This window comes from Phoenix dactylifera, chromosome 18 (genome assembly GCF_051530095.1).
Source record: "Phoenix dactylifera cultivar Ajwa chromosome 18, Ajwa_hap1_PhDact_Kaust_v1.1, whole genome shotgun sequence".
In the NCBI taxonomy this organism is placed as follows: Eukaryota; Viridiplantae; Streptophyta; class Magnoliopsida; order Arecales; family Arecaceae; genus Phoenix; species Phoenix dactylifera.
This window is the reverse complement of record NC_143207.1, coordinates 18,547,100-18,572,491: the sequence shown is the minus strand read 5'-3', so window position 1 is coordinate 18,572,491 and position 25,392 is coordinate 18,547,100. Positions and strand designations below refer to the sequence as shown.

General features: G+C 37.2%; 2 protein-coding genes and 1 non-coding gene across 3 annotated transcripts; 2 read left to right on the top strand and 1 right to left on the bottom strand.

Moving 5' to 3' along the window:
- Positions 1-792: 792 nt before the first annotated feature.
- On the bottom strand, positions 793-865 carry TRNAA-CGC (transfer RNA alanine (anticodon CGC)). Its single transcript has one exon. It is a non-coding gene; the product is annotated as a tRNA-Ala (tRNA).
- A 232-nt stretch (positions 866-1,097) lies between these two features.
- On the top strand, positions 1,098-6,564 carry LOC120112508 (D-3-phosphoglycerate dehydrogenase 3, chloroplastic-like). Its single transcript, XM_039132061.3, has 5 exons — positions 1,098-1,778; positions 4,047-4,423; positions 4,522-4,632; positions 4,737-4,832; positions 5,602-6,564. Exons 1-5 carry the CDS (start codon positions 1,232-1,234, stop codon positions 6,271-6,273), a joined length of 1,803 nt encoding a protein of 600 aa, XP_038987989.3. The 5' UTR covers positions 1,098-1,231; the 3' UTR covers positions 6,274-6,564.
- Positions 6,565-11,567: 5,003 nt separating this feature from the next.
- Positions 11,568-12,211, top strand: LOC120112340 (uncharacterized). Its single transcript, XM_088714108.2, has one exon. The coding sequence runs from the start codon at positions 11,568-11,570 to the stop codon at positions 11,991-11,993; it is 426 nt and encodes a 141-aa protein (XP_088570234.2). The 3' UTR covers positions 11,994-12,211.
- The last annotated feature ends 13,181 nt before the right edge of the window (positions 12,212-25,392 follow it).

Genomic DNA, 25,392 nt, shown 5'->3' with positions numbered 1-25,392 from the left:
GTTAGTGGTTTTTGTAATACCATTGCATACATTGTTATACATAGTGTGGCATTAGGCTAAATTTATTTATACAAAAGAAATAAAAGAATTGTTTTTGGTATCCAATTTGTCTTCTTCGTATATTCAGTTTGGATTTACTTTTCTTCAGATCTGTGCTTTTAATCACCAAAAAAGAAAAACTGATGTCTGTTGTTGCAAAAAAATTATGCTCGGACTGAACTTGATAGAGAGCATAATATTATCAACCCGAGCATAATTTTTTTGCAACACCTTTTTGCGTAGCCAAAGGAAAGTCTCTGGAGAATCTTATTCTAAGGTGTAGTTTTTTTGGACGGGGCCGGCCTTAGCTTGAATGAGTTCAACCCGAAGATGAATGACTGAACTCTGTAATCCTTAGCTTGACTCTGCCATGTCCCATTCAGGTCAGGAGAGTGCGTACTGGTTGGGAAAAGCTCTAATTTGTCTTCTCCAACATTGTTTTTAGCCCATTCATATCATTACTCATAAATGTAGTTGGCCCATTTGGCATTCAGATAGCCCCAATAAAGCAACTTCTTTTAGCCCATCCAATCATTGCTCATAAATGTAGTTGGCCCATTAGGAATTGCACATATCCCCAACAAAGTAGCTTCGAATCCATGGTCCAAGAAAAATATAAAAGAAAGAAAGAACAAAAGGAACGGACTTACTCATAAATGTAGTTGGCCCATTAGGAATTTCAGATATCCCTAACAAAATAGCTTCGAACCCATGGTCCAAGAAAAATAAAAAAGAAAGAAAGAAAAAAAGGAATGGAGGTGCGGGGAATCGAACCCCGTGCCTCTCGCATGCGAAGCGAGCGCTCTACCATATGAGCTACACCCCCAAGACGGACTTAGCCTGCTAGAGATTCTTTTATTCATGTTCGGAAAATCATGGGCTGCCACTACGTCTACATCTAGATTCGTTTCACACTGGTAGGTAAAAGGGTTCCTTTGACTTCTGGCAACGGGACACGGAAAAGATGTACGTCAAGTATTTGATGGAATACCGCCGGCTCAAAAGCCCAGCCCCACCCACCAACCCCAAAACCCACCAACGCCAAAACCCATTGCCGAAACCGGACTCCCCGATCCCTAAACTCCTGCTCCTCTCTCTCTCTCTCTCTCTCTCTCTCTCTCGCTATAAATACCAAAGAAGCCTCCCGTGCTCTGCTCACAGACTATAACACAGAGAGTCCAATAAGTAAAGAATGGCGGCGTCCGCTGCTGCATCCAACGTCATCTCCTCCCCGTCCATCCACCCCCCCTCCTCCCTCTCCCGACGCCTCCTCCCACCCGCCTCCGCCACCCGCCTCCGCCTTCCCCTCCGCCGCCGCGGCCTCCTCGTCGTGGTCGCCGCCCAGCACGTCGGCGTCGGCGCCAAGCCCACGGTCCTGGTCGCGGAGAAGCTCGGCGAAGCCGGTCTCGAGCTTCTCAAGGAGTTCGCCAACGTCGACTGCTCCTATAACCTCTGCCCCGAGGAGCTCTGCACCAAGATCTCGCTCTGTGATGCCTTGATTGTCCGCAGCGGCACCAAGGTCGGCCGCGAGGTCTTCGAGTCCTCCGGCGGCCGTCTCCGGGTCGTCGGTCGCGCCGGGGTTGGCATCGACAACGTCGATCTTGCCGCCGCCACCGAGCATGGGTGTCTTGTTGTGAATGCCCCCACGGCTAACACGGTTGCTGCTGCCGAGCATGGGATTGCTCTGCTCACTGCCATGGCCCGAAACATTGCTCAGGCTGATGCCTCCCTTAAAGTTGGTATGCTTCTAACACTATAATCTAATAGATCTGGACGTCGGTTTGAAAGTGCTGCACGATTGAAAAATGCCTTCTTTAACAACCAAATATGAGATATCGATTGGCAAGTTTGTTTGTTTGTATATTTTTGCTTGAGCAGTGGTTCTTTTATGCTATGATTTACTTTAGATGGATAATAGAATCTCGTAATTCCATTTTCATTTTGTCAATATCATGGTATTATTATTATTATTCTTTCGTTTATTTTTTTCTTTATTTCTTTTCTTTTTTCCTCCTTTCTTTCTTTCCTTTCTTTTTTCCTTGTCTTCTTCTTTCCTTTCCTTCTTTCCTTTCTTCTTCTTTCCTCACATGAATGGGTTTTGAGGTCCTGTCCTACTCCCATTTTCTCGCAGGAATAGGGTGGGATGCCCCCCGTCTTGCCAGGATCTAAACATCGGTGCCTTGTATTATACGTTTTTGAATGGTTGTCATGATTTGTGTTATTGTGAAGCACTCAATTTGTCAATTGGCTGCCTTAAATGCTTTTATATTTTTTAGACCCATCCTTATGACTACTTTGTCTATTCCTGGCCTCAAAAATCAAAGCCTTGTTCTCCTTTATCTCAAAGGATAAAATGGATCTCACAGCATTGGAATTTAAGAGTGGCTGTACCTAACCTATATACTGTGAATTTATTTGAGGATGCTTCTAAAAATTGACTGTCACTTAGACAAACCCTCCTAAAATCAAAATATTCTTTTGCTAAAACTATCCTAGTCAATTATATGTTCCAATTTGTTTCAAGTTTGTCGGTAAATCTTTTTCAGACCATTCTCTATAACTTTGGTTTCTAATAAGCCAGTGCACTCTATTCTATTGCTTCAATTTGTAAACCAGCAATATTAACTGTTTCATGGGATACTCTAAAGATGCCAAGAAAAACTTTTAATCTCAATATTTTGGCATTCCAAGACAAACTGCTGGGTTTTTGGAAATGGAAACATTTTGAAGGTAGAGTTGTTAGTGAACGAATATAATATTCTTTTGGTAATTCACTTTTGTAAGATTCTGTAGTGTTGCCTATTGATGCATAAGAAATAATGAGCTCTAAAGAATGTTTATTCTGACATTTGCTCCATGATTTTAATATGCAATTAGCAAAAACATTGTGCCTTTAAATTGTTTTCAACTTCTAACTACATTTACTTTTATGGAAACAAAATCGGTTCTTTAATAATTTTTTAGCAAATGAATTGTTACATATTCCATAAAATTTCATGAAGCAATTCCTTCCTAGATGCTGGCACTCTCGAAGGATACTTATGTAAGCCCCTTTGTTAATATTTGAATTCTATTTTCTTCTTCTTGTTTTCTAGGTAATTATTTTCTCTAGTAAGGCCGTGTTTGGGAAATCCAGTAAGATTGAGCTGGATTTACTGATGGATTTATGGATTGGCAGCCTAAATAGGTATGGTCCATGTCAACCCAACATCCCCACAGCCTGAATCCTATGAGAGGAAGAAAGACCTCCATGGGTCTTTCTCTCCTTCCTGCAGACCAATAGGCCCACAGGCTAGGATCTAGGCTAGGACTTGGGTGGGCCCTTAGAAAACTACAGGCTGGGCAGGCCAACAAATCCAATTCCTTCTGGAATATATCCAAATAGGCACTAAATGGGAAGTTTATCATACCTTTATATATGAACAAGAAACTTTCTGAAGTTCTCTTGAGGAGAGATTTCTGGTGCTTGTAACTGGAGCTTTCAAGAAGTTTTAAGATATCACATGGTGTGATATAGAGTTTTGGATGACCTACAATTGCATGCAATCTCTAATGAATAGATTCTCATTGACATGGTGCTTCTACCAAAAACCCAAACACCATGGCAGGGATGCTAGGAACTATTCTCCTTTAATTCTTAAAACAAATGCAACGACATGTCACAAAAGATTTTGGTATCTTGGGCGTTTAGGGTTCCCCCCCTTTATGTGGGGAATCCTAGGGCTTTCAAGTTTACTGATCCTCTACATTTACTTGTCCATCAAGATCTGTCAGTTGAAGTAATTTTCTAGGTATTTATTGAACATATTACGAATTGCTGTGAGCTCAATTTTCATTTACCTTGGCTAACCTGTTCCTGCAACCTAAATGAATTCTATTTTGTTCTTTCCCATGCCACAAGCTATACCTACTTTCTTACATCATTTTGTTGTTTTTGATATTATATATGCATGCTGTCCAACAAAGTTGTCTAATGGTTTTTTTTTTAATGATATTTTTTTCAACAGGTAAGTGGCAGCGCAGCAAATATGTTGGTGTATCAGTTGTTGGGAAAACACTTGCTGTGTTGGGATTTGGAAAGGTTGGATCAGAAGTTGCACGACGTGCTAAAGGGCTAGGGATGCATGTGATTGCACACGATCCATATGCTGCTGCAGACCGAGCTCGTGCTATAGGAGTGGAGTTAGTAACCTTCGATGAAGCTATTTCAGCCGCCGACTTCATTTCATTGCATATGCCTCTTACTCCTTCCACATCCAAGATTCTCAATGATGAGGCTTTTGCAAAAATGAAGAAAGGAGTACGAATTGTAAATGTTGCTCGTGGTGGTGTCATTGATGAAGAAGCTCTAGTCAGGGCCCTTGATTCTGGCATTGTCGCACAGGTTCTCTTTCGATCATATTCTCTCGTCTCTGGCTTAATATGTTTAGGAAGTTTGAGAAAGTAATGATTGTCTTATAACTGTGAATGTGAATCAATCAGGCTGCTCTCGATGTCTTCACAGAAGAGCCTCCATCTGCTGACAACAAGTTAGTGCTTCATGAAAAAGTAACTGTAACCCCGCATCTTGGTGCCAGCACGATGGAAGCACAGGTGCTGTGAACGGTCTTATCTGACTTTTGAAGTATTAATTTACTTGTTTATCTAATAAAATAGTAATCTCGTAATCATTATTTTCTTGTGCTTGTGATGTCAAGGAGGGAGTAGCCATTGAAATAGCTGAAGCTGTTGTAGGTGCCTTGAAAGGCGAGCTTGCTGCTACTGCAGTAAATGCACCAATGGTTCCAGCTGAGGTATGGGGATCTTACATGATTGCACCCTTTTTCCCGCCATTCATGCTTTGAAATGTTAATGTTCCAAGGAAAATAATAAAATTACTGGAAGAACATGCCAAATACAATTAGTCAAACACGTATAGTATGAAGAAATATAATGTCTTATCTTTCTAACCTGTTGGTAGTGAAGTAGGGGCTGTTATTCCAACCCCAAATGTAGGAGTTAAGACTTCTTGTTTTAAGTCAGTTAGGTTTCTCTCCTTCTGGCAGGAGATAACGTGAATTGTCTGTGTGGAATTGCACTCTCCTAATCCCTTAAACTTTGACAACCACAGAATTCCACCATGTGAGGTTTACCACATGAACAAGTCAAGTAGCCTTCTTTGGAAGGAGTTTAGCCAAGCTCCTTTTGTTTTGAGCATTTCTACACCATTGTTTGCTGGATTGATTATTGGAAGCGACCATATAATCATTAGGCCATATGTCAGATAACTGCTTCCATACATCATGTATGTTATAATAATGTGTAAAAGGAGCCAGTGCATGCATGAGACACTCCTTTTCTTTTATACAATGTCTGCAAGGCCATCACCATCTGATGTTTAAAAAATGAAAAAGTCTCCTGCCAAATTTGTTGTTTCTGATAGCCTTGTGATATGCTTGTTTTCCAAGAGCAGTAAAATATTATCTGTTCATCAAACTTTATCTCCAAGCCTGAGGAACCACTATTCGTACCTCTCCTGTCATTTCTACGGGGGAACTAATACAATAACTTTTACATTTTTAGGTCCTCTCGGAGCTTGCACCATTTGTTGTATTGGCAGAAAAGCTTGGCAGGCTCGCTGTCCAGCTTGTGGCTGGTGGTAGTGGAGTGAAATCGGTGAAGGTGACCTATGCATCTGCCAGAGCTCCTGATGATCTTGACACTAGGCTCCTTCGTGCCATGATCACCAAGGGTCTGATTGAGCCCATATCTAGTGTGTTTGTAAATCTTGTAAATGCTGATTTCACGGCCAAACAAAGAGGGGTCCGCATTACAGAAGAGAGAGTTGTGTTGGATGGTTCACCAGAGAGCCCTCTAGAATTCATACAGGTCCAGATTGCCAACGTGGAGTCGAGGTTTGCAAGTGCAATGTCTGAGACTGGAGAGATCAGAGTTGAAGGGAGGGTAAAGGATGGGATACCTCATCTGACCAAGGTAGGATCGTTCCAAGTGGATGTAAGCTTGGAAGGAAGTCTGATCCTCTGCAGGCAGGTCGATCAGCCAGGGATGATTGGGACAGTGGGGAGCATCTTGGGCGAGCAGAATGTAAATGTTAGTTTTATGAGCGTTGGAAGGATTGCCCCACGGAAGCATGCAGTTATGGCAATTGGTGTTGATGAGGGGCCAAGCAAAGAAACTCTGAAGAAGATTGGGGAGATACCAGCCATTGAAGAATTTGTTTTCCTCAAGCTGTAGCGAAATCAGTTGTCGTCTTCAGCAAAATCACAACCCCCAATTTTGATGCAACTTATGGTAGTAAGCTAGAGCATTTCAGAGAACTCGGAAAATAATCAATCAAGTTGTCAGGCTTTTTATCAGTAGTAGTAGGTGCAACCCTTCATTTTGATTTGTTATTTGAATAAACATGTGTTATTCAGTAGTACTGTAATTTATCTTTTTTGCATATGGAATGTTTTAAAACTTTCTGAAATCCCAGTGTAAACGCCAGTGGAAGAAAAACAATAGCGGTTTTAGTTGTCTGGTGCATTACTTGGTCTGCTTGGTGAGTGCAGGCAATGTTGTATAGTTTTCTTACTTGGGGAGCTGCTGCGTAATTCTTGTCCATCTCTTGGTTTACGTTGTGTGACCTCGCTACCTAGTGCAAGTTTCGCTTGTCTTCGACATCATGCCGAGTTCTAGATTGAATTAACTGCTAGATTGGACCCTGAAATCATAAAAACTGGACAGTGGCTGAAGTAAAGCAGAGGAAACCAATAACAGCTAATGCATATGAATGGATCATTAAAAGCTACTGTAGCTGGACTCTGGTTATTTCATCTTAGGTATTATACCAGGTGAAAGGGTATTACCATGTTGTTATTGTTGCATGTAAATTGGGCACCATGTTGTAACGTGGAATGGAGCAAGGAATGTATGGGTCATCTTTAGCATTCTTTTTGTAGAACTAAGTTTGGCCTTTGACTTGCATTATCATTATTGACTCATTTCCATTTATAGGTGATGATATTGCATAGTTATTTATTATATTTTTATATATAAATCTTATACTATATTATACACCAAACCTTCAATATAACATTCATAGCTTTCTGAGAATAATTTTATAAAAAAATAATTTTCCTAATTTTTTTTCTGTCTTTGATAACTACTACTAATTCCAAATTTCCACCTGTCTGCAATTATTTATCTTCACTTCTATGATGCACATTAAAAGTGGCATATTTGATGGTTGTTATATGTCATTTTGTCTAAGAATAGCTGAAATAAGCAACATGTAAAAGCTAACTTTGATCAACCATGGAATTATAGGTGGATGGGATTTGCAGGTTTTGTAATATCTAATTAATAAAGCATGAGTTTCTTCATTAAAGAACCCAGCTGCAACAAGTGGGGCAAGTACGTTGTTTGGCTGGGCATGTAAATGGTAAAGCTAGCCCATGTAAGTGAGAATGCATTTTTTTTTTTTTTATTTCCTGCATCTTGGTCTTGTGGCCGAATTGACCCCAAGGGACAAACTGCATCTAAGTAAGATGGATGCTTCCTCGACTTTGGTGGTTGGAGGGTTCGATTGGCCTTAAGGTTACACTATTACAGAAGTTGCAGCAGTTGCATCCCTGCAAGGATATCTTTACATGCTGGGTGCGGCCAATGTCTGCAGCCGAAGGATGATCAGGCTTCTTGTAGCTATAGATGTCCCACCTTTATCAAGGCAAGTTGCATGCATCTTGGTTGATAGATTAAACCATCTCTTTCCGCATTAAAATGTGGAGATCTAATTATGATATCAGGTAATCTAACATGCGCATAATTGTTCTACTTAAGAGTGATGACCTCGTACGGTTGCCATTATAAATCTTCGAATCCTCTGGGTTCTTCTTGAAAATAGTTTTTGAGTGTATCCTGGGGTTTCCTTCAGCATATGTAGAGTGTATAGCCATCCTTAGAAGATGGAAACATACAGTACAATCAGTTGCAAGTGCCCCTGCTGATCTTTGTTGAAAAAGAGGAAAAAGATTGATCACAATCAAGTACCCAACATTAATGTAGAATAGAGTTTTAGAGTCTTAATCCTTTTGGGGAAACAAATCATGCATCATAGAAAACTGCAAAAATTGACAGACAATGATATGCATTAGTTATAGCAGTCCAATTAGGCACTAGACTACCATCAAGAGTAGGTCAGATGCAACAATTTAGATGCGCACTAGATCAGTATTTCCAACAAATTTTTGTTATTCTCAAAGTGCTCCAATAATAGTCAGAATTTTTAATTATTCTTAGAATATCCCTCTTTTCATATTCTAAAAATATATACACCTTATGAGGTACTGCTGGAATTATAAATAAATATCTATCAAAAAGAAATCTCTGTTATTTACAAAAAGTAAGATCAGTCTCATCCATTAAATTAGTTCAAAGCCTCTTATCCATTGAAACAAGATTCTTTATGAGCTCAATCCCACATAAAACTAAAGCACTCTTTGCATCTTTGTACTTCGCATTCAATCATGATGCTGTGCCTGAGGCTATTTGGCCAGAGAACTTCAAGAAGTTGGAAGTCCTATAGGAGATCGATTCTAAAATCTGCCTCATGCACCTTTGTCATAAAGACAAAAAAGATTTATTCATACATCCCCTCGGGTACCTTACCATTTGCCAATAAGGACAACGGGTGGGGATCTTAGCTAAGAAGGATGACATGGTTAGAATCCGGGAGTTGGAGAAATTTGATTTGAGGGACTTCAATGGATGAAAGGAACCGCAAGTCACAACATATATGGGTGTGCTCAATTGGTGCTTTTCTTCACCTTCTTATTGTGGTTTCTTTGATTCCTATAAGAAATCCATATTTTTGTTTTGAATAGTTTCTTGAGTATAATTTCTTGATTCTTCAGTATATTAATTGAGCCTCGCAATTTATAAATAAATATATTAATTGATAGATCTCTTTTAACTAATATTTTCGGACTGAGAATAAGAGAAGGTATGTAGAAAGCAGCATGAAAAAAAAATATATTGCTAAAAAGCAAACCGACGGTAATTGCTGGCTTGATTTGGTGTTTATAGCTTAATGAACTTATAAGCCATGTTCATGATAAATATGAAAAATAATTCAACATGTTAAAGAGGGACTTTAGAACAATTTTTCAATCTATCTAAGAAATTATGACTCAACTGGTGATAAATAAGTAATTTTATCACCAAGCCGGTAAGGGTTGCCGACTTAGAGGCTAAACTTCCCTCCCCATATTAGAGGCCCCACCCCTTTCTCCCGTTACTTGGGTCCTCTTTGTCTCGGTTTCTCCCCCTTGTTTTCTTCGTGGCGACGACGAGCGTGGTGACGATCGTGGCATCGTCCTCGTCCTTGGGTCCGTCCTCGTCCATGGTGTCCTTGGGTCGTCCTCGTGCATCAAGCACCGTAGATGACGAGAACGACGGCGAGAAGGTGCGGAGGCGCCATTGCTGGAGACCCGATAAGCGATCCATGCCCACTTCTGTATTTTCTTGCTTTCCTTTTGGAATCAAGGTCCTCTTGGTCTTGTTTCTCCCCTTTCTGTAGGTCTTCTTCGTGGCGACGATGAGCGTGGTGACGATCGTGGCATCGTCCTTGTCCATGGCTTCTTTGGGTCGTCCTCGTGCATCAATATCTGCACCGTAGATGACGAGAATGACGGCGAGAAGGTGCGGAGGCGCCATCGCTGGAGACCCGATAAGCGATCCATGCCCACTTCTGTATTTTCTTGCTTTCTCTTTTAGATTCGAGATGGTTCTTGATTTCTAGTTGGGTTTTGTCGTTATATTCGTGATTTTCTCCAATTCCTATTTTCGTTCGTGTTCTTTGAATACTTCGTGGTTCTTGATTTATAGTTCAAGATTTTGGTGTTATTTGGTGATAGTTTTCTGGATTATAGATATGTTTCTTGATTTTGGGTCTGGATTTGATGTTATAGGTTGATTTCCCTGTTATTTTGTGCCTAGATTATCTGTAGGGTTTTAGTTTTAACAGATTCTAGATCTGGATCTTGCTTTAAGTGATTTTTTGATTTTCTTGCATTTTGATCATCTTGTATGTCCGACTGGTTGATGATGGGGAAATTTTTAATATGGTTAATAATTTTTAAAGGAGGGATTTCTTTGATCTTCCAAGGGTGACCTTTTGTGGATTCTTGGTGATGCTAATGAAAAGATGAAGTTTTTGTTCCTTCTCTGTAGTTTCCTGGGATCAATATTTGGAAAATGAGTGAAGCATCTGTTTCTTTGGGATTATCTACTGCCATGTGATATCTTCAGAAACATCGCATTTGACATTTTCTCCAATTCCTACTTTCGTTCGTGTTCTTTGAATACTTCGTGGTTCTTGATTTATAGTTCAAGATTTTGGTGTTATTTGGTGATAGTTTTCTGGATTATAGATATGTTTCTTGATTTTGGGTCCGGATTTGATGTTATAGGTTGATTTCCCTGTTATTTTGTTCCTAGATTATCTGTAGGGTTTTAGTTTTGTCAGATTCTAGATCTGGATCTTGCTTTAAGTGATTTTTTGATTTTCTTGCATTTTGATCATCTTGCATGTCCGACTGGTTGATGATGGGGACATTTTTAATAATTTTTAATATGGTTAATAATTTTCAAAGGAGGGATTTATTTGATCTTCCAGGGGTGACCTTTTGTAGATTCTTGGTGATGCTAATGAAAAGATGAAGTTTTTGTTCCTTCTCTTTAGTTTCCTGGGATCATTATTTGGAAAATAAGTGAAGCATCTGTTTCTTTGGGATTATCTACTGCCATGTGATATCTTCAGAAACATCATCGCATTTGACATTTTTCTCCAATTCCTATTTTCGTTCGTGTTCTTTGAATACTTCGTGGTTCTTGATTTATAGTTCAAGATTTTGGTGTTATTTGGTGATAGTTTTCTGGATTATAGATATGTTTCTTGATTTTGGGTCCGGATTTGATGCTATAGGTTGATTTCCCTGTTATTTTGTGTCTAGATTATCTGTGGGGTTTTAGTTTTGACAGATTCTAGATCTGGATCTTCTTTAAGTGATTTTTTGATTTTCTTGCATTTTGATCATCTTGTATGTCCGACTGGTTGATGATGGGGAAATTTTTAATAATTTTTAATATGTTTAATAATTTTCAAAGGAGGGATTTCTTTGATCTTCCAAGGGTGACCTTTTGTAGATTCTTCAGTTTTGGTTATGGTGATGCTAATGAAAAGATGAAGTTTTTGTTCCTTCTGTGTAGTTTCCTGGGATCAATATTTGGAAAATAAGTGAAGCATCTGTTTCTTTGGGATTATCTACTGCCATGTGGTATCTTCAGAAACATCGCATTTGACATTTTTTTTTTTTGAAAGGCAATCTGGATGCTTAATCATAGTCTGTTTTTCGGATTATCTGGAACTTACCAGTTCTATGTGAATTCTTTTTCTTTTTGAAATATAAAATATGTTATCAGTTTCTCTCTTGCATCTTTTATTAGTTTTCAAATCTTGTTAGAGATTGGATTTGGCTTTTGGATTAATGGGTAGAGGCAGAGGGAAGGGGAGGAAGTTAACAGTAGTAACAAGTCATGAAGATCCAGGGAGTGGTGGTGAAGAGGTTCTTCCTAAATATAAGAGGAGGGGAAGGCCACAAAAACCTTTAAAAGTAGACTTGGACAAAGAGGATACTGAGAAGATTGAGGAAGAAGAAGGAGATGATGTGAAACCTTCTGCCTCGAGCAAAGATATAAAAGGCTCGACAGTTGAGAATGGGAAGAAGAGGAAGAGGTATTCACAAGTAAAAGAAAATTCTGAATCAGTCCTGGAGGAAAATGGTACTGGGGTGAGATCCAACAATGAGGAGTCAACTAGGTCTAACGGCTTTTGGCAAAATGGAAGCCAGCGAAAGAGCAAACCTTGGCAGGCTGCTGAAGCAGGAGTTGGGTCCAAGCGAGATTTGCAATAGTATCTCTTTTGGGTTTTCCATCATCCTATTGCCAGCTATATCGCGCAGGTCAAAATCCTTAGTGGCCTACCTTTTCTTTTCCATGTTCCTTCCTATTTTGCTTTTTATCTCGTTTTGTCCATGAATGAACTTAACTGGGAGGTGGCGGTCTGAATACGCTGTTTTATAATTTTCACTGACACCATAAAGCTGCTATAAGGTATTTGCTTTAGCTTAAATGGAGTTTCTGTAGGCTGCAGAATTATAAGCATAAAGTTTGCTTTAGCTTGTTTTATCTCTTTTACCATTACTATTTGATGTCCTAAATACCTACATTTTTGTCTAACGAATTGTAGCAACATAGTTCATTCTAGACTCTTTCCTCTTCTGCAGTAGACTGCATACCAGTGCTTTGTGGTTCTTTAATTTGAGGTCTTTGGGTATATATGTATATATATTCTTCAGTTCTCTAGATATAATGCTGTTGCTGCTCCTTTTTTTGATAGCACTGGCTTATCTTTTTTTTTTTTTCTTTTGATACCACTGTCGCTGTTGCTGCTTATCTTTAACTGCAGCTATTTTGCTTTCTTTATAGTGCAGCAATTTTGACTTCCTGTCAGCAGGTTTATTTTGCTATTTTCTGTTGTCCTCTATTTGTGGTGATGGAATTAATAGTGCATTAGAGATGGTTGCCTGCTGTATTCTTTTGGTCCTCTTTGTTGTATCAATTTTTGTACAATGTGGTAACTTGAAAGAACATTCAAAGGCACTGACATGGTCTGCCGTACCAGTCCATACCGGACGGTACGGGCCGGTTCGGCCGGGGACCGGTACCGGATCAGCGTCGAATCCGGTACCGGTAGTTTATTGTTGAAGAACCGGTACGGGACCGGTTCGGACCGGTACGCCACGGGTTCGGACCGGTACGGGCCGCCACCGGTACGGCGGACCTTGGGCACTGATACCCTTCTTTTTATGGTTTTGGGGTGATTCTTTTTCACAGAGTCCACTTGAAGACAAAACTCACAATTCTATATGGAATTTGAAATCATCTGTAGCATATATTAGTACTCATTGTTTGTATTGTTTTATAATCCAATTAAGCTTGCACCTAGTTTGTCTATATTGCAAGTCATTGAAATTTTAATACATGCCAATATCTAACTTCCTTCTACAATCTTTTTTTCTAAGCATTTCTTTTGCTTTCACTGTATTCGTTGTCAATTTGACTAAGCTATACATAGTTAATAGAAATAACAAAGAAAATGAGTAGATTGCGGAAATAAAGGTAATTAAATTTGCTATGGAAACCATATGTAAATAGGACATGTAGATCCTGCAGATCCTATTAACATCCCTCCTCAAATTGATGCTGGCTGATCAAGAAGCATCAATTTGCCAACTAGAAACTTATGGCGTCGACGAGTCATAGCCTTGGTAAACACATCAGCAATCTGAAAATCCGTGGTGATATGAGGAAGAGTGATAACACGTCGATCATAAGCCTCACGAATAGAGTGACAATCCACCTCAATATAGTTGGTGTGCTCATGAAAGACAGGATTAGCCGCAATCTGAATTGCACTAGTGTTATCTGCATGAAGAGAAGTGGGCTCAAGTTGAGGGAACCCAAGCTCAGCCAACAATCCACGAAGCCAAATAATCTCAGAACATGCAGAGGACATGGCTCGATACTCAGACTCCATTGAAGACTTAGAAACACGGTCCAATTTCTTACTCTTCCATGAAATGAGTGCATTGCCAAGAATCATACATCAGCCCGTAACTGAGCGACGCATATCTGGACAGCCAGCCCAATCAGCATCACTGTATGCCCTCAACTGAATAGGTGAACCAGCAGGAAAGAATAAGCCGCGATCTAGAGTGCTTCTCAGATAGCGAATGATACGACAGATGGCAGCCAAATGAAGGTGTCGAGGAGTCTGCATAAACTGACTAACTTGCTGAACAGCGAAGGAAATATCAGGCCGAGTTATGGTCAAATAGTTCAAACTTCCAACCAACTGTCGGTACAGTGAGGGATCAGAAAGAAGCTCGCCCTCCTCACGATGATACTTTACATTCACCTCCAAAAGTGTGTCAACAGAAGAAGCATCTTGAAGTCCAGCCAAAGCAATCAAATCTTGTGTATACTTATGTTGGTGCAAGAAAGTACCTGCAGGTCCAGACTTCAACTCAAGGCTCAAAAAATATTGAAGAGAACCAAGATCCTTCATGTGAAATGAAGCCTGTAGGTGTTGTTGAAGCTGCTGAATCAACACAGAATCTATCCCTGTAATAACTATATCATCGACATGAACCAGGAGAAGAACAATTCCATTCTCAGTCTTGCGGAGAAACAAGGAAGAGTCATACTGACTTTGGACAAAGGAAAAACCAAGTAATGAGGAGCGAAACTTATCAAACCAGGCACGAGGTGCCTGCTTCAAGCCATAGAGAGAGCGCTTCAGCTTGCACACATCAGAAGATGGTGTAGTGAATAAATCTAGTGGAGGTGTCATAAAAATCTCCTCCTTGAGATCACCATGCAGAAAAGCATTCTTAACATCCATTTGTCGTAGGGCCCAACCTTTAGAAGCAACAATGGCAAGAACTGTCCGTATTGTAGTCATCTTAGCCACCGGAGCAAAAGTCTCATCATAATCTACTCCATATTCCTGTCTATTACCAAGAGCAACCAACCGAGCCTTATATCTTTCCACAGTCCCATCAGGACGTAGCTTCATAGAATACACCCATTTACAACCAATGGATTTAACATCAGAAGGACATGGAACAATATCCCAAGTGTGATTCTCTTATAGAGCTTGAAGCTCATCTTGCATGGCCTTCACCCAACATTCCTGCTTAATTGCCTGGGAATAACAAGTAGGAATCGTGATAGTAGACAGAGTCACATTGAGTGATGTATGGGAGAATCCATACCTATCTGGTGGATGGGAGGCTCTGGTGGACCTCCGAGGCGCAGGGACTGCAGGCTCAGGTGGTGGATCAGTATCGGAAAGGGGCTGAGGTGGCTGACGTCTCTTATACACAATATTTGGTTTGAAGCGCTCAATAGAATGATATATATCATCAAAGCTAGGAAGCATGGCAAGATCAGAAGATGAGGCAACATTGGACTGAAAGAAATATTGATTGTCAAAGAAAACTACATTTCTAGAGACACAAAGTCGTTTAGTAGCAGCATCATAACACACAGAACCCTTTTGAGCAATACCATAACCCATAAAGGCACACTGAACCGACTGGGCAGCAAGTTTGTGATGTTCATTAGCAGGTAAGTGAACAAAGTAAACACATCCAAAAGTATGAAACTGATTATAACCAGGATGCTTGCCATAGAGACGATAATAAGAGGAATCAAAGTCCAAAATTTGAGAAGGCAGTCGATTAATCAAATAAACTGCAGTAGACAAAGCTTCAACCCAAAATTTAGGAGGAACAGAGGATTCAAGCAACAAGGTGCGAACAACATCCAACAGATGGCGATTCTTACGTTCAGCAACACCATTTTGCTGAGGTGTATAAGGACAAGATCGCTGAAAAATTATACCTTTTTGATGCAAGAACCCCTGAAAGTCATGAGACATATATTCTCTGCCTGAGTCAGACCTTAATACTTTAATACAGGTTGAGAATTGAGTCTCAACATAAGCCACAAAGGTCTGAAAAATAGAAAATACTTCGGATTTGGAGCGGAGAAAATACACCCAAGTGAAACGACTATAATCATCAATGAACGTCACAAAATATTTATATCCGGTATGAGATGTTATAGGAGTAATTTCCCAAACATCACTATGAATAATATCGAAGCATTTTTCAGCTCGACTACCATGATTAGGAAAAGATAGAGTTTTGCTTTTTCCAAGTTTACAAGCAGTACAATCAAAAGACATGCTGTAAGAAGAGAACTGATCTTTATTGCCCAAAAAACCATGCTTCACTAAATGAGACAAAACAAGAGAGTTAGGATGGCCTAGGCGTTTATGCCAAACCTCACTCTGATTTGTTGCAGCAGTACAAGCCAAAGACAATAGACTTGGAAGAGTAAAATGCAGAGGAAACAATCTTCCAACTTTAGGCCCCTTCGCGATCATTTTTCCCGACACTTGATCCTGAACCTGACAACCATTTCGAGAAAAATGCACATCACAGTTGTTATCAACCAATTGACCAACTGAAATCAAACTAGTAGAGAGTCCAGGTGACACAAACACATTGCGGAAAGGTGAACTAAGATCTCCAATAGCAGTAATAGGAAGATTACTTCAATTAGCAATTTGAATGTGTTGTGTACCGTTATAGGACCGAACATCGTGCAGAAAATCAGAACAGCCAGTCATGTGATTTGATGCTCCAGAATCAACAAACCAAGGATGAGAAATTGTCTTACCATTACCTTGAAGTCCCAGTGCTGAAAAGGCCGAGATAATCATCTGTTGCACCATCTTTGGAGTAAGAACAACTTGGTTAGGACCTGCTGATGTGTCTGCAGCATATGCGATTCTTGCGGACTGATCCACAGAAGCAGAAGAACTGACCGCAGCTTGAAAAGCATTGGCTCGGCGATTCTGAGGTCGCGTAGGACACTCCTTAATGATGTGCCCGGACTGCTTACAGTAAGTGCAGAATTTCTTATTGCAGTTGCGAGCAATATGGCCGAATTCCTTGCAGCAATAGCACTGGACCTTGTCCTTGCCCTTTCCCTTCCCTTGAGCAGCATATGCAACATTCACAACATCTGAGGACAGCTTCTCTTGTGCCATAACAGCCTGGGTAAGAGTCCGTTGCTCCTCACGAAGCAATTCACCAAGACACATCCAAAGAGGGAACAAGATCTCTGTTTAATAGCGCAGCCCTAGTAACTTCAAATTCTGGCCTAAGTTTCATCAAAAATTGATCATGTTTGCTGGTTGCATGAACCTCTTGAATAGCGGACAAGGCTTCTTTTGGCACCTTAGCATGAATGATTCTGGAATACTCGTTCCACAGATTAAGAAAACCAGAATAATACTCCTGAATGGAAATATTACCTTGGCTGTAATTTGCAATCTCCAACTCCAACTGAAACCGCCTTGCATTGTTGTCTTAGTTGTAGATGCGCTTCAAATAATCCCACATCTCCTTGGCGGTGCTAAAGGACCGCAGATTGTTCATCATATGCGGCTCAATGGACCCCAAAATCCAAGAAATAATCCGAGCATCCTTGGTCTTCCATTGAGCAAATTCCTTAGCATCAGTTGGTGCTTTAGAAGAGCCATCAATATGATCCCAAAGCTCTCTGCCTTTGATAAACATCTTGAACTGAAACTCCCAAGCAGAGTAGTTCTTCCCAGTGAAACAAACACAAAAGGCTTCTGTAGACATTATGACCAAAAGAAAGAACACCAGAAAGAGAACTCCAAGAAAGCTAGAAACCAGAAAACTAGAGAACTTTACCAAGAATTCAGAATCTAGAAAACATAAGGCTGTACCGAGACTCAGAAATCTAGAACACCGAGAGCCCCTTGGACTAAAAACTAGAGAAAACCGAAATGAGAAAGCGTTAATGACCAGATTCAGAACATAGGCTCTGATACCATGTCAAATTGACTAAGCTATACATAGTTAATAGAAATAACAAAGGAAATGAGTAGATTGTGGAAATAAAGGTAATTAGATTTGCTATGGAAACCATATGTAAATAGGACATGTAGATCCTACAGATCCTATTAACATTCGTCTAGTTTTCTTTGACATTTATGAGAAGTGAGCAATCACCTACTCTGCTTATCTTGCTCTATTTATATTTTGTAGATAAGTTCTACTTATATTGAGTTCATCAGATTAGTATAGAGCCACAGCTGTAATGTCCTATACCCTACTTCTGCTATCTTTGAATTCTTGTTAGACTCTAGTCACTACTTTCAGTTGTAGTGATAAGAATATTAGTATTATAACTTAGGCCTAAACTAGTTGCATGTCAGAGTGTGTCACGTGGATCTCCTTGTAAGTTATAAGCAAGACATTTATATTAGAACAATTACATTGTCTATAAATGGTTAGTAAAAATGTCGTATTGCTTATAGTGCAAAATGAAATGGATTTATAAGTAGCAGGTGCCATCTCGTGCATCCCACTTTGTTTGGGTTTGAAATGATGGAATCCTTCTAAACATGATAACATCATCTTTTTTTTTTGATTGCCGTTTTTATAAAACAGAGGAATCTGTTCACATAGAAACTGACATTTTTCTTCAAATAAAATCAAACACTAGATAATATTATGAAATTAAAATCCCTAGGTTCTAGAGTTAAAGATCTCTGAGATAGTTTTGCTCTGTTTATCAGGAAAAAGAAAAAGTACTTGCACTTCACGGCTAATGCTTAATGAAGTTTGATAGTAGCTTCATTCAAAGTAACATGGGTGACCCAATCTCATCACTGTAGCCATCTATTTTGTTAATCCAATATCATATGGAAATGAATTTCAAGAATAATATCAAAGACAACCTACTTTTTAGTAAGCTTAGTAAGCTAGTGTTTGAGAAAGTATCAGCAACTAGTCTAGAGTTAGCACTCTCTCGTGGTGTATAACAAACCTTTAGTCAAAAGCATTCCCCATGCAAGCCTTTATAATTTTTGGAGTTAAGGAAACCCTACATTCTTTTCCTAATCGCTTGCAATAGATTACTGCATCTAAAGCTTGACATATGATTATTGAAATTTGGGTTCCATTCTTTGAGTTTGTTGTCATTAATTAAGTCTTGTGATTGCTATATTTATTATCTGAACTTTTATTATTAGCTCATAAACTGGCAATTCCTAATCTACGAGCATGACTATTATCTTGGTTCCTAAGTACAATATTCTTTCTAACTTAATTTGTCACATAGTTTTTCTTTCCTTGTTTGTCACTTATGCATAAAAAGTGACATGTTCATGCCTCATTTTATGCCAAAGGTCTGTAAACTTTATTAGATCTAAGTTGCAGTCATCATGGGACAATACATACCGTGCTTGTGCCATATCAGCACACAACATTGACACTATGCTGGCCGTATGCCAGTACTTATTGATGTGCAGTGCATGCCAAGCACTGGCCTCGTATAAACCATGCAAGTGCCAATCAGGCAAGCCACTGACACAGACAATTTCAACCCTTGGTTCAAAGTGATCTGTGTTTCAGTTCTCTTGCTTTTCTCTCTATGATATTATTCATTTCTCCTTACAGGTTTGGAGGCTTGGTTTGCTTCTTGTACTTGTTTGTTTAACCTAGTCACGTGAAGAAACACCACTTCTTTTGGATTCACAAATCACAATCTATTGGTTTTCTCTTGTGGTTATCTTTGTCTAAATGCAGATGTTCTCATCTAGCTTATGTGTAAATGCAGCTATCGAAGTGATTTTTTGGATGATATTGATGCAGTCATTTTGGCCTTTTTCAAATGATAAATCAGTAATTAAAGAAAGCTTATCCAATTTGCATTATTGTGGTCTCCTGCGATTTTGTATGATATTAATGCATCCATTTTTGGCTTTTTCGAATGATAAATCAGTATTTTAAGCAAGCTTTATCCAATTTGCATTATTGTAGTCTCCTTCAGTGGTTCACTTAGTTTAATTCAGATGTTCGATGTGTTTTTTCTTCTCCCTTTGGAGTTCAATAGAGAACTTGGAAGATTTGCTGGTATATGAATCTTTTCCCTTTGTATTCTCTTGCTTTCTTTAAAATATCGAGATGGTTCTTGATTCGTCATTCATATCCTGCATTATATTGTAGTTTCGCCACTTTCTAGTTTCTTGCTTATTTTTTGGATTCTCCATAGGGTTCTTGATTTTTACTTTTGGTTTGGGCGTTATTATGTTGATATCCCTTTTATTGAGTAATCTGCTTTTTTACTTGCAAACCCGTGACAAACTTATTTACTAGAACTGAAGGATGTAGCGTGGTTTTTATTTACTCTTTGTATTTTCTTTGAACCATGTTGTTGATGTAGTTTTCAAGATCTTATTGCTTGCTTCAGTAAGTCGGTTTATGTTAATTGATTGGAGTTGTTTTAGTATAGTTAAACTGGTGATAAAATTGTGTCGTGATATATTTGGTACCTGCGTATTCTCCACTTTAGATTATTGTAAATAGTGTCTTCCATTACAATTTCACATAGGCTAGTTGAATGATCTACACTTGAAAACAATAATAGAAGAGCGATATCAGAATTTGTTTAGAAGTGTGAGAATAAGATGCATATCTTATTAAGTAAAAGTTATATGCATTGCACCCAAAAAATACATTAGGTTTTAGTGAAGAAAATTCTACAGAAAAGAACTAATTTAGAAAGATTAATTTTTGTGAACTTGAACTCAGCACATGTAATGCATGTTACTGATAAAGAATAAGTGAACATTAAGTTCTTGGCTCGAAGAACGAATGAATACATCTTTTAGCTGTTGCTCTCCTTTCTGAGGGGCAAAAATAAGGTAACCACCCATTTTCCACTCTCCACTTATCTTTCTTAACAAAATCCAATTTCTGTTCATGTCGAGCCCCACCAACCACCCTCCTGACAATCCTTCTAAAAAAGTAAAGTGTTTAACAACCACTATTATAAATATCCCTGCTGGGGTAATTCCATTCGGTCCTCTTTTACCAAACAATATGCATTAGGACTAGTAATGGTAGAAGAGTAGGAAGGAGACATGTATCATTGATTTATATCATTGTTTTTTTCTATTTTGTTATTTTTCCTATACTTTTCTACAGATATGTATTTTTTTCTATTTATTTTATATTCTGCCTTTTTTCTGTTGTTTGGTTTCTTTTTGCTTTTATGTTTTGTTTTAAATCATCGATCTTCTTGTATATTCTGTCTTTTTTATACACTCTGCTTTGTGTTTTTTTTGTGATATTATTTTTTTTATTAGTTTATAATATTCTTCTTTGTATGTTTACTTCAACCAATTCTGTTTTGTACGCTTGTTGTTAGTATAGTTAGTTTTTCAATATTCAGTTTTTCTTTTCTATTCTATTGTTTGCTATTTGTTTTATAATCTGGCTAACATTTTTGGGTTTTTGTATTTGTATTCATTTTTTTTATTTTTGGAAAACTCAGTTTTATATTTTTCTTTTCTAAATGATTTATTCTTGTTTTCTATTTATTTTTCATCTTTACATTCACTTTAACAAATTCAGTTTTGTGTTTTTTTTGCTTTATTTATATTATCTGTTTTTTTACATATTTGGCCTTTAATTTTATTTTAGTTCATGTTTCATATGCTTTGCGAGCTTTTCTTATCTATTTAGTTTTGTACATTCGTTTTGAAATTTAGTTTAGATTTATACTTTTTACTCTACTCATATTACTTTATATTTACCTCCATCCTTATGTAGGCCGAGTTTTGTATTTTATTGTTCTGGTTTATTTTCTTTTATTTCTATTATGTGCTCTTACATATCCTTTTTCAGGTTGCTTTAATTCATTGTTGTTATCTGATTTGGGATCTTCTATCTTATATTTTGTGTTTTGCATGCTTGTTTGGAGTTTGTGTTTTTGTCTTTTTGCAAACTTTGTTTTATTTTGTAGACTACTGCTACATTTCTCGATGAATCTTGTGGGAAAGGATCGAAATCTGGGCTTTAGTGCAAAGTGACGGAGTTTAGGTTTGGGGCCAAAATGTCATCTTTGTCTATAGCAGCTTATTGAAAAACCATGGGTTGTAGCTATTTCAGTGAGGTATTGGAGGAGAACAAGCAACTTTCTTTCTTTTATTTTCCCAATCAACAACCAAGTAACCTATACAAATGGGAAAAAAATCTTGATAATGCTCATAGGGTTTCAGCTCCATTTCATCTTAGAAATTTCTAATATTCTCCAAAGGAAATAATATTTACTCAATGAAGAAAATAGTAGAATAAAAAATACCTAAAAAGAACAAAATTCATGAAACTGGACATGTGAAAAAAATACAAAATTGTCTATACAAGAAATTAAAAACACAATAAGAAAATAAAAACAAAAATGTGAAACTCGATATATAAAGATGGAAAGAAACAAAAAGTAAAACAAAACAGAAATGCAAGAGAATATAAACCTGGATTTGAAAAAACAAATAACTAAATATATGAAGCCATATAATGAACAAAAATAGAAATAAAGAAAACAAATTGAAAATAAAAACAATTAGGATGAAAAGAAACAAAAATGAAGTGAACCAAAAGATGACAAGCAAACAAAAAATAAAAACAATTAGGATGAAAAGAAACAATAATGGATTTATGAAAGTGTAAATAGCAGTGGAAAATTAACAGGAATTAAAATACATTAAAATATAAAAGTGAATTTACAAGAAAATAAAATACATGGAAATTCCAAAATATACAAAACCAATTGTATGGATATAGATAATGGAACAAACAAAACAACTAGAAACAGAAAAAAAGAATGCGCAAAAATGAATGTGAAAACAGAAAATAAATATAAAATAGAACAAAATTAAAAAGTAAAATTGGATTTGCAAAAAAAGAGAGGAAATAAAAGTCCAAACAAATACAGAAAGCAAATTTTTGAAATCGGGCTATGATCCAAATAAGAAGAATAAATACAATATAATGAGTAACCGAATTAAAAAAAAAAAGGATAGTGAAATAGAAATCTAAAACAAAAAAAAAATAAAACTGAATTTTTGAAAGATAACATAAAGACACAAATGGCAAATAAAAGATAGAAAGTTGCTTCTTCTCCCCCAAAACCTCACTGAAATGGCTGCAACTCATGGTTTTTCAATGAGCTGCTGTAGACAAAGTTGGCATTTTGGCCCCAAATTATCACCTAAACTCCGTCACTTTGCAGTAAAGCCCAAGTTTCCATCCTTTATCAGGAGATTCTTGGGGAAATGTTGCAGTAGTCTAAAAAATAAAACAGAATTTGCAAAAAGATAGAAACACAAACTCCAAACAAGTATGCCAAACACAAAATATAAGATAGAAGATCCCAAGTCAAATAACAACAATGAATTAGAGCAACCTAAAAAGGGGAACATGTGAAAGCACATAATAGAAATTAAAGAAAATAAATTAGAAGAATAAAATATAAAACTCGGGCTATATAAGGATGGAAGGCATATATAAAGTAAAATGAGTAGAGTACAAAGTATAAATCTAAACTAAATTTCAAAAGAATGTACAAAACTAAATATATAAGAAAAGCTCGCAAAGCATATGAAAAATGAACTAAAAAAAATTAAAGGCCAAATACGTAAAAACCAGATAATATAAATAAAGCAAAAAAAATACAAAATTGAATTTGTGAAAGTTTACGTAAAGATGGAAAATAAATAGAAAACAAGAATAAATCATATAGAAAAGACTAAATATCAAGTTGAGTTTTCCAAAAATAAAAAAATGGAATGCAAATACAAAAAATCAAAAATGTTAGCTAGGTTATAAAACAAGTAGCAAAAGATAGAAGAGAAAAGAAAAACTGAATATTGAAAAACTAACTAAACTAACAACAAGAGTACAAACTAGAATTAGTTGAAGTAAACATACAAAAAAGAATATTATAAACTAATAGAAAACAATGATATCACAAAAAAAACACAAAGAAGAATGCATAAAAAATGACAGAATACACAAGAAGATCCATGATTTGAAATAAAACATAAAAACAAAAAGAAACCGAAAAACAAAAAAAAGACAGAAGATAAAATAAACAGAAAAAAATGCATATCTGTAGAAAGGTGTAGGAAATATAACAAAATAGAAAAAAAAACAATGATACAAATCAGAGATACATGTCTCCATCTTCCTACTCTTCTACTATTACTCGTCCTGATACGTATTGTTTGGTAAAAGTGGATTGAATTGAATTACCCCAGCAAGGGTATCCATAACATTGGTTGTTAAACGCTTTACTTTTTGGGAGGGTTGTCAGGAGGGTGGGTGGTAGGGCTTGACATGAACAGAAATTGAATTTTGATAAGAAAGATAAATGGAGTGGAAAATAGGTGGTTACCTTTTTTATTTTGCCAGACACTTAACTTATTTATGCCCCTCAGAAAAGAGAGCAACAGCTAAAAGACGTATTCATTTGTTCTTTGAGCCAAGAACTTAATGTTCACTTAATCTTTATCAGTAACATACATCACATGTGCTGAGTTCAGGTTCACAAAAACTAATCTTTCTAAATTAGTTCTTTTCTGTAGGATTTTCTTCACTAAAATCTAATATTTTTTTTGGGTGCAATTCATATAACTTTTACTTAATAAGATATGCATTTTATTCTTTCACACTTCTTAACAAATTCTGATATTTCTCTTCTACTATTGTTTTCATGTGTAGAGCATTCAACTAGCCTCTGTGAAATAGTAATGGAAGACGCTATTTACAATAATCTAAAGCAGGGAGAACACGTAGGTACCAAAAATATCACGACACAATTTTACAAGCAGTTTGACTATACTAAAAGAACTTCAGTCAATTAACATAAACTGAATTACTGAAGCAAGCTATAAGATCTTGGAACCTACATCAACAACATGGTTCAAAAAGAAATACCAAGAGCAAATGAAAACCGCGCTACATCTTTCAGTTCTAGTAAATAAGTTTGTCACAGGTTTGCAAGTAAAAAAGCAGATTACTCAATAAAAGAAATGTCAACATATAACGCCCAAACCAAAAGTATAAATCAAGAACCCTATGGAGAATCTAAAAAAGAAGCAAGAAAATAGGAAGTGGCAAAACTACAATATAATGCCAGATATGAATGATAAATCAAGAACTATCTTGATATTTTAAAGAAGCAAGAAAATACGAAGGGAAAATACTCATATACTGGCAAATCTTCCAAGTTCTCTATCGAACTCCAAAGGGAGAAGAAAAAAACACATCGAACATCTGGATTAAACAAAGTGAACCACCGATGGAGACCACAATATTGCAAATTGGATTAAGCTTGCTTTAAATACTGATTTGTCATTCGAAAAAGCCAAAAAGGGCTGCATCAATATCATACAAAATTGCAGGAGACCACAATAATGCAAATTGGATAAGCTTTATTAAATTATTGATTTTTTGGATGATATTGATGCAGTCATTTTGGCCTTTTTCAAATGATAAATCAGTAATTAAAGAAAGCTTATCCAATTTGCATTATTGTGGTCTCCTGCGATTTTGTATGATATTAATGCATCCATTTTTGGCTTTTTCGAATGATAAATCAGTATTTTAAGCAAGCTTTATCCAATTTGCATTATTGTAGTCTCCTTCAATGGTTCACTTAGTTTAATTCAGATGTTCGATGTGTTTTTTCTTCTCCCTTTGGAGTTCAATAGAGAACTTGGAAGATTTGCTGGTATATGAATCTTTTCCCTTTGTATTCTCTTGCTTTCTTTAAAATATCGAGATGGTTCTTGAT

Excerpts from the sequence above, each read along its gene's own strand:
- LOC120112508 (XM_039132061.3), top strand. The coding sequence starts at position 1,232 with ATGGCGGCGTCCGCTGCTGCATCCAACGTCATCTCCTCCCCGTCCATC. Across the intron at positions 4,424-4,521 it reads ATTCTGGCATTGTCGCACAG|GCTGCTCTCGATGTCTTCAC; the intron begins GTTCTCTTTCGA and ends TGAATCAATCAG. Across the intron at positions 4,633-4,736 it reads CCAGCACGATGGAAGCACAG|GAGGGAGTAGCCATTGAAAT; the intron begins GTGCTGTGAACG and ends TGTGATGTCAAG.
- LOC120112340 (XM_088714108.2), top strand. The coding sequence starts at position 11,568 with ATGGGTAGAGGCAGAGGGAAGGGGAGGAAGTTAACAGTAGTAACAAGT.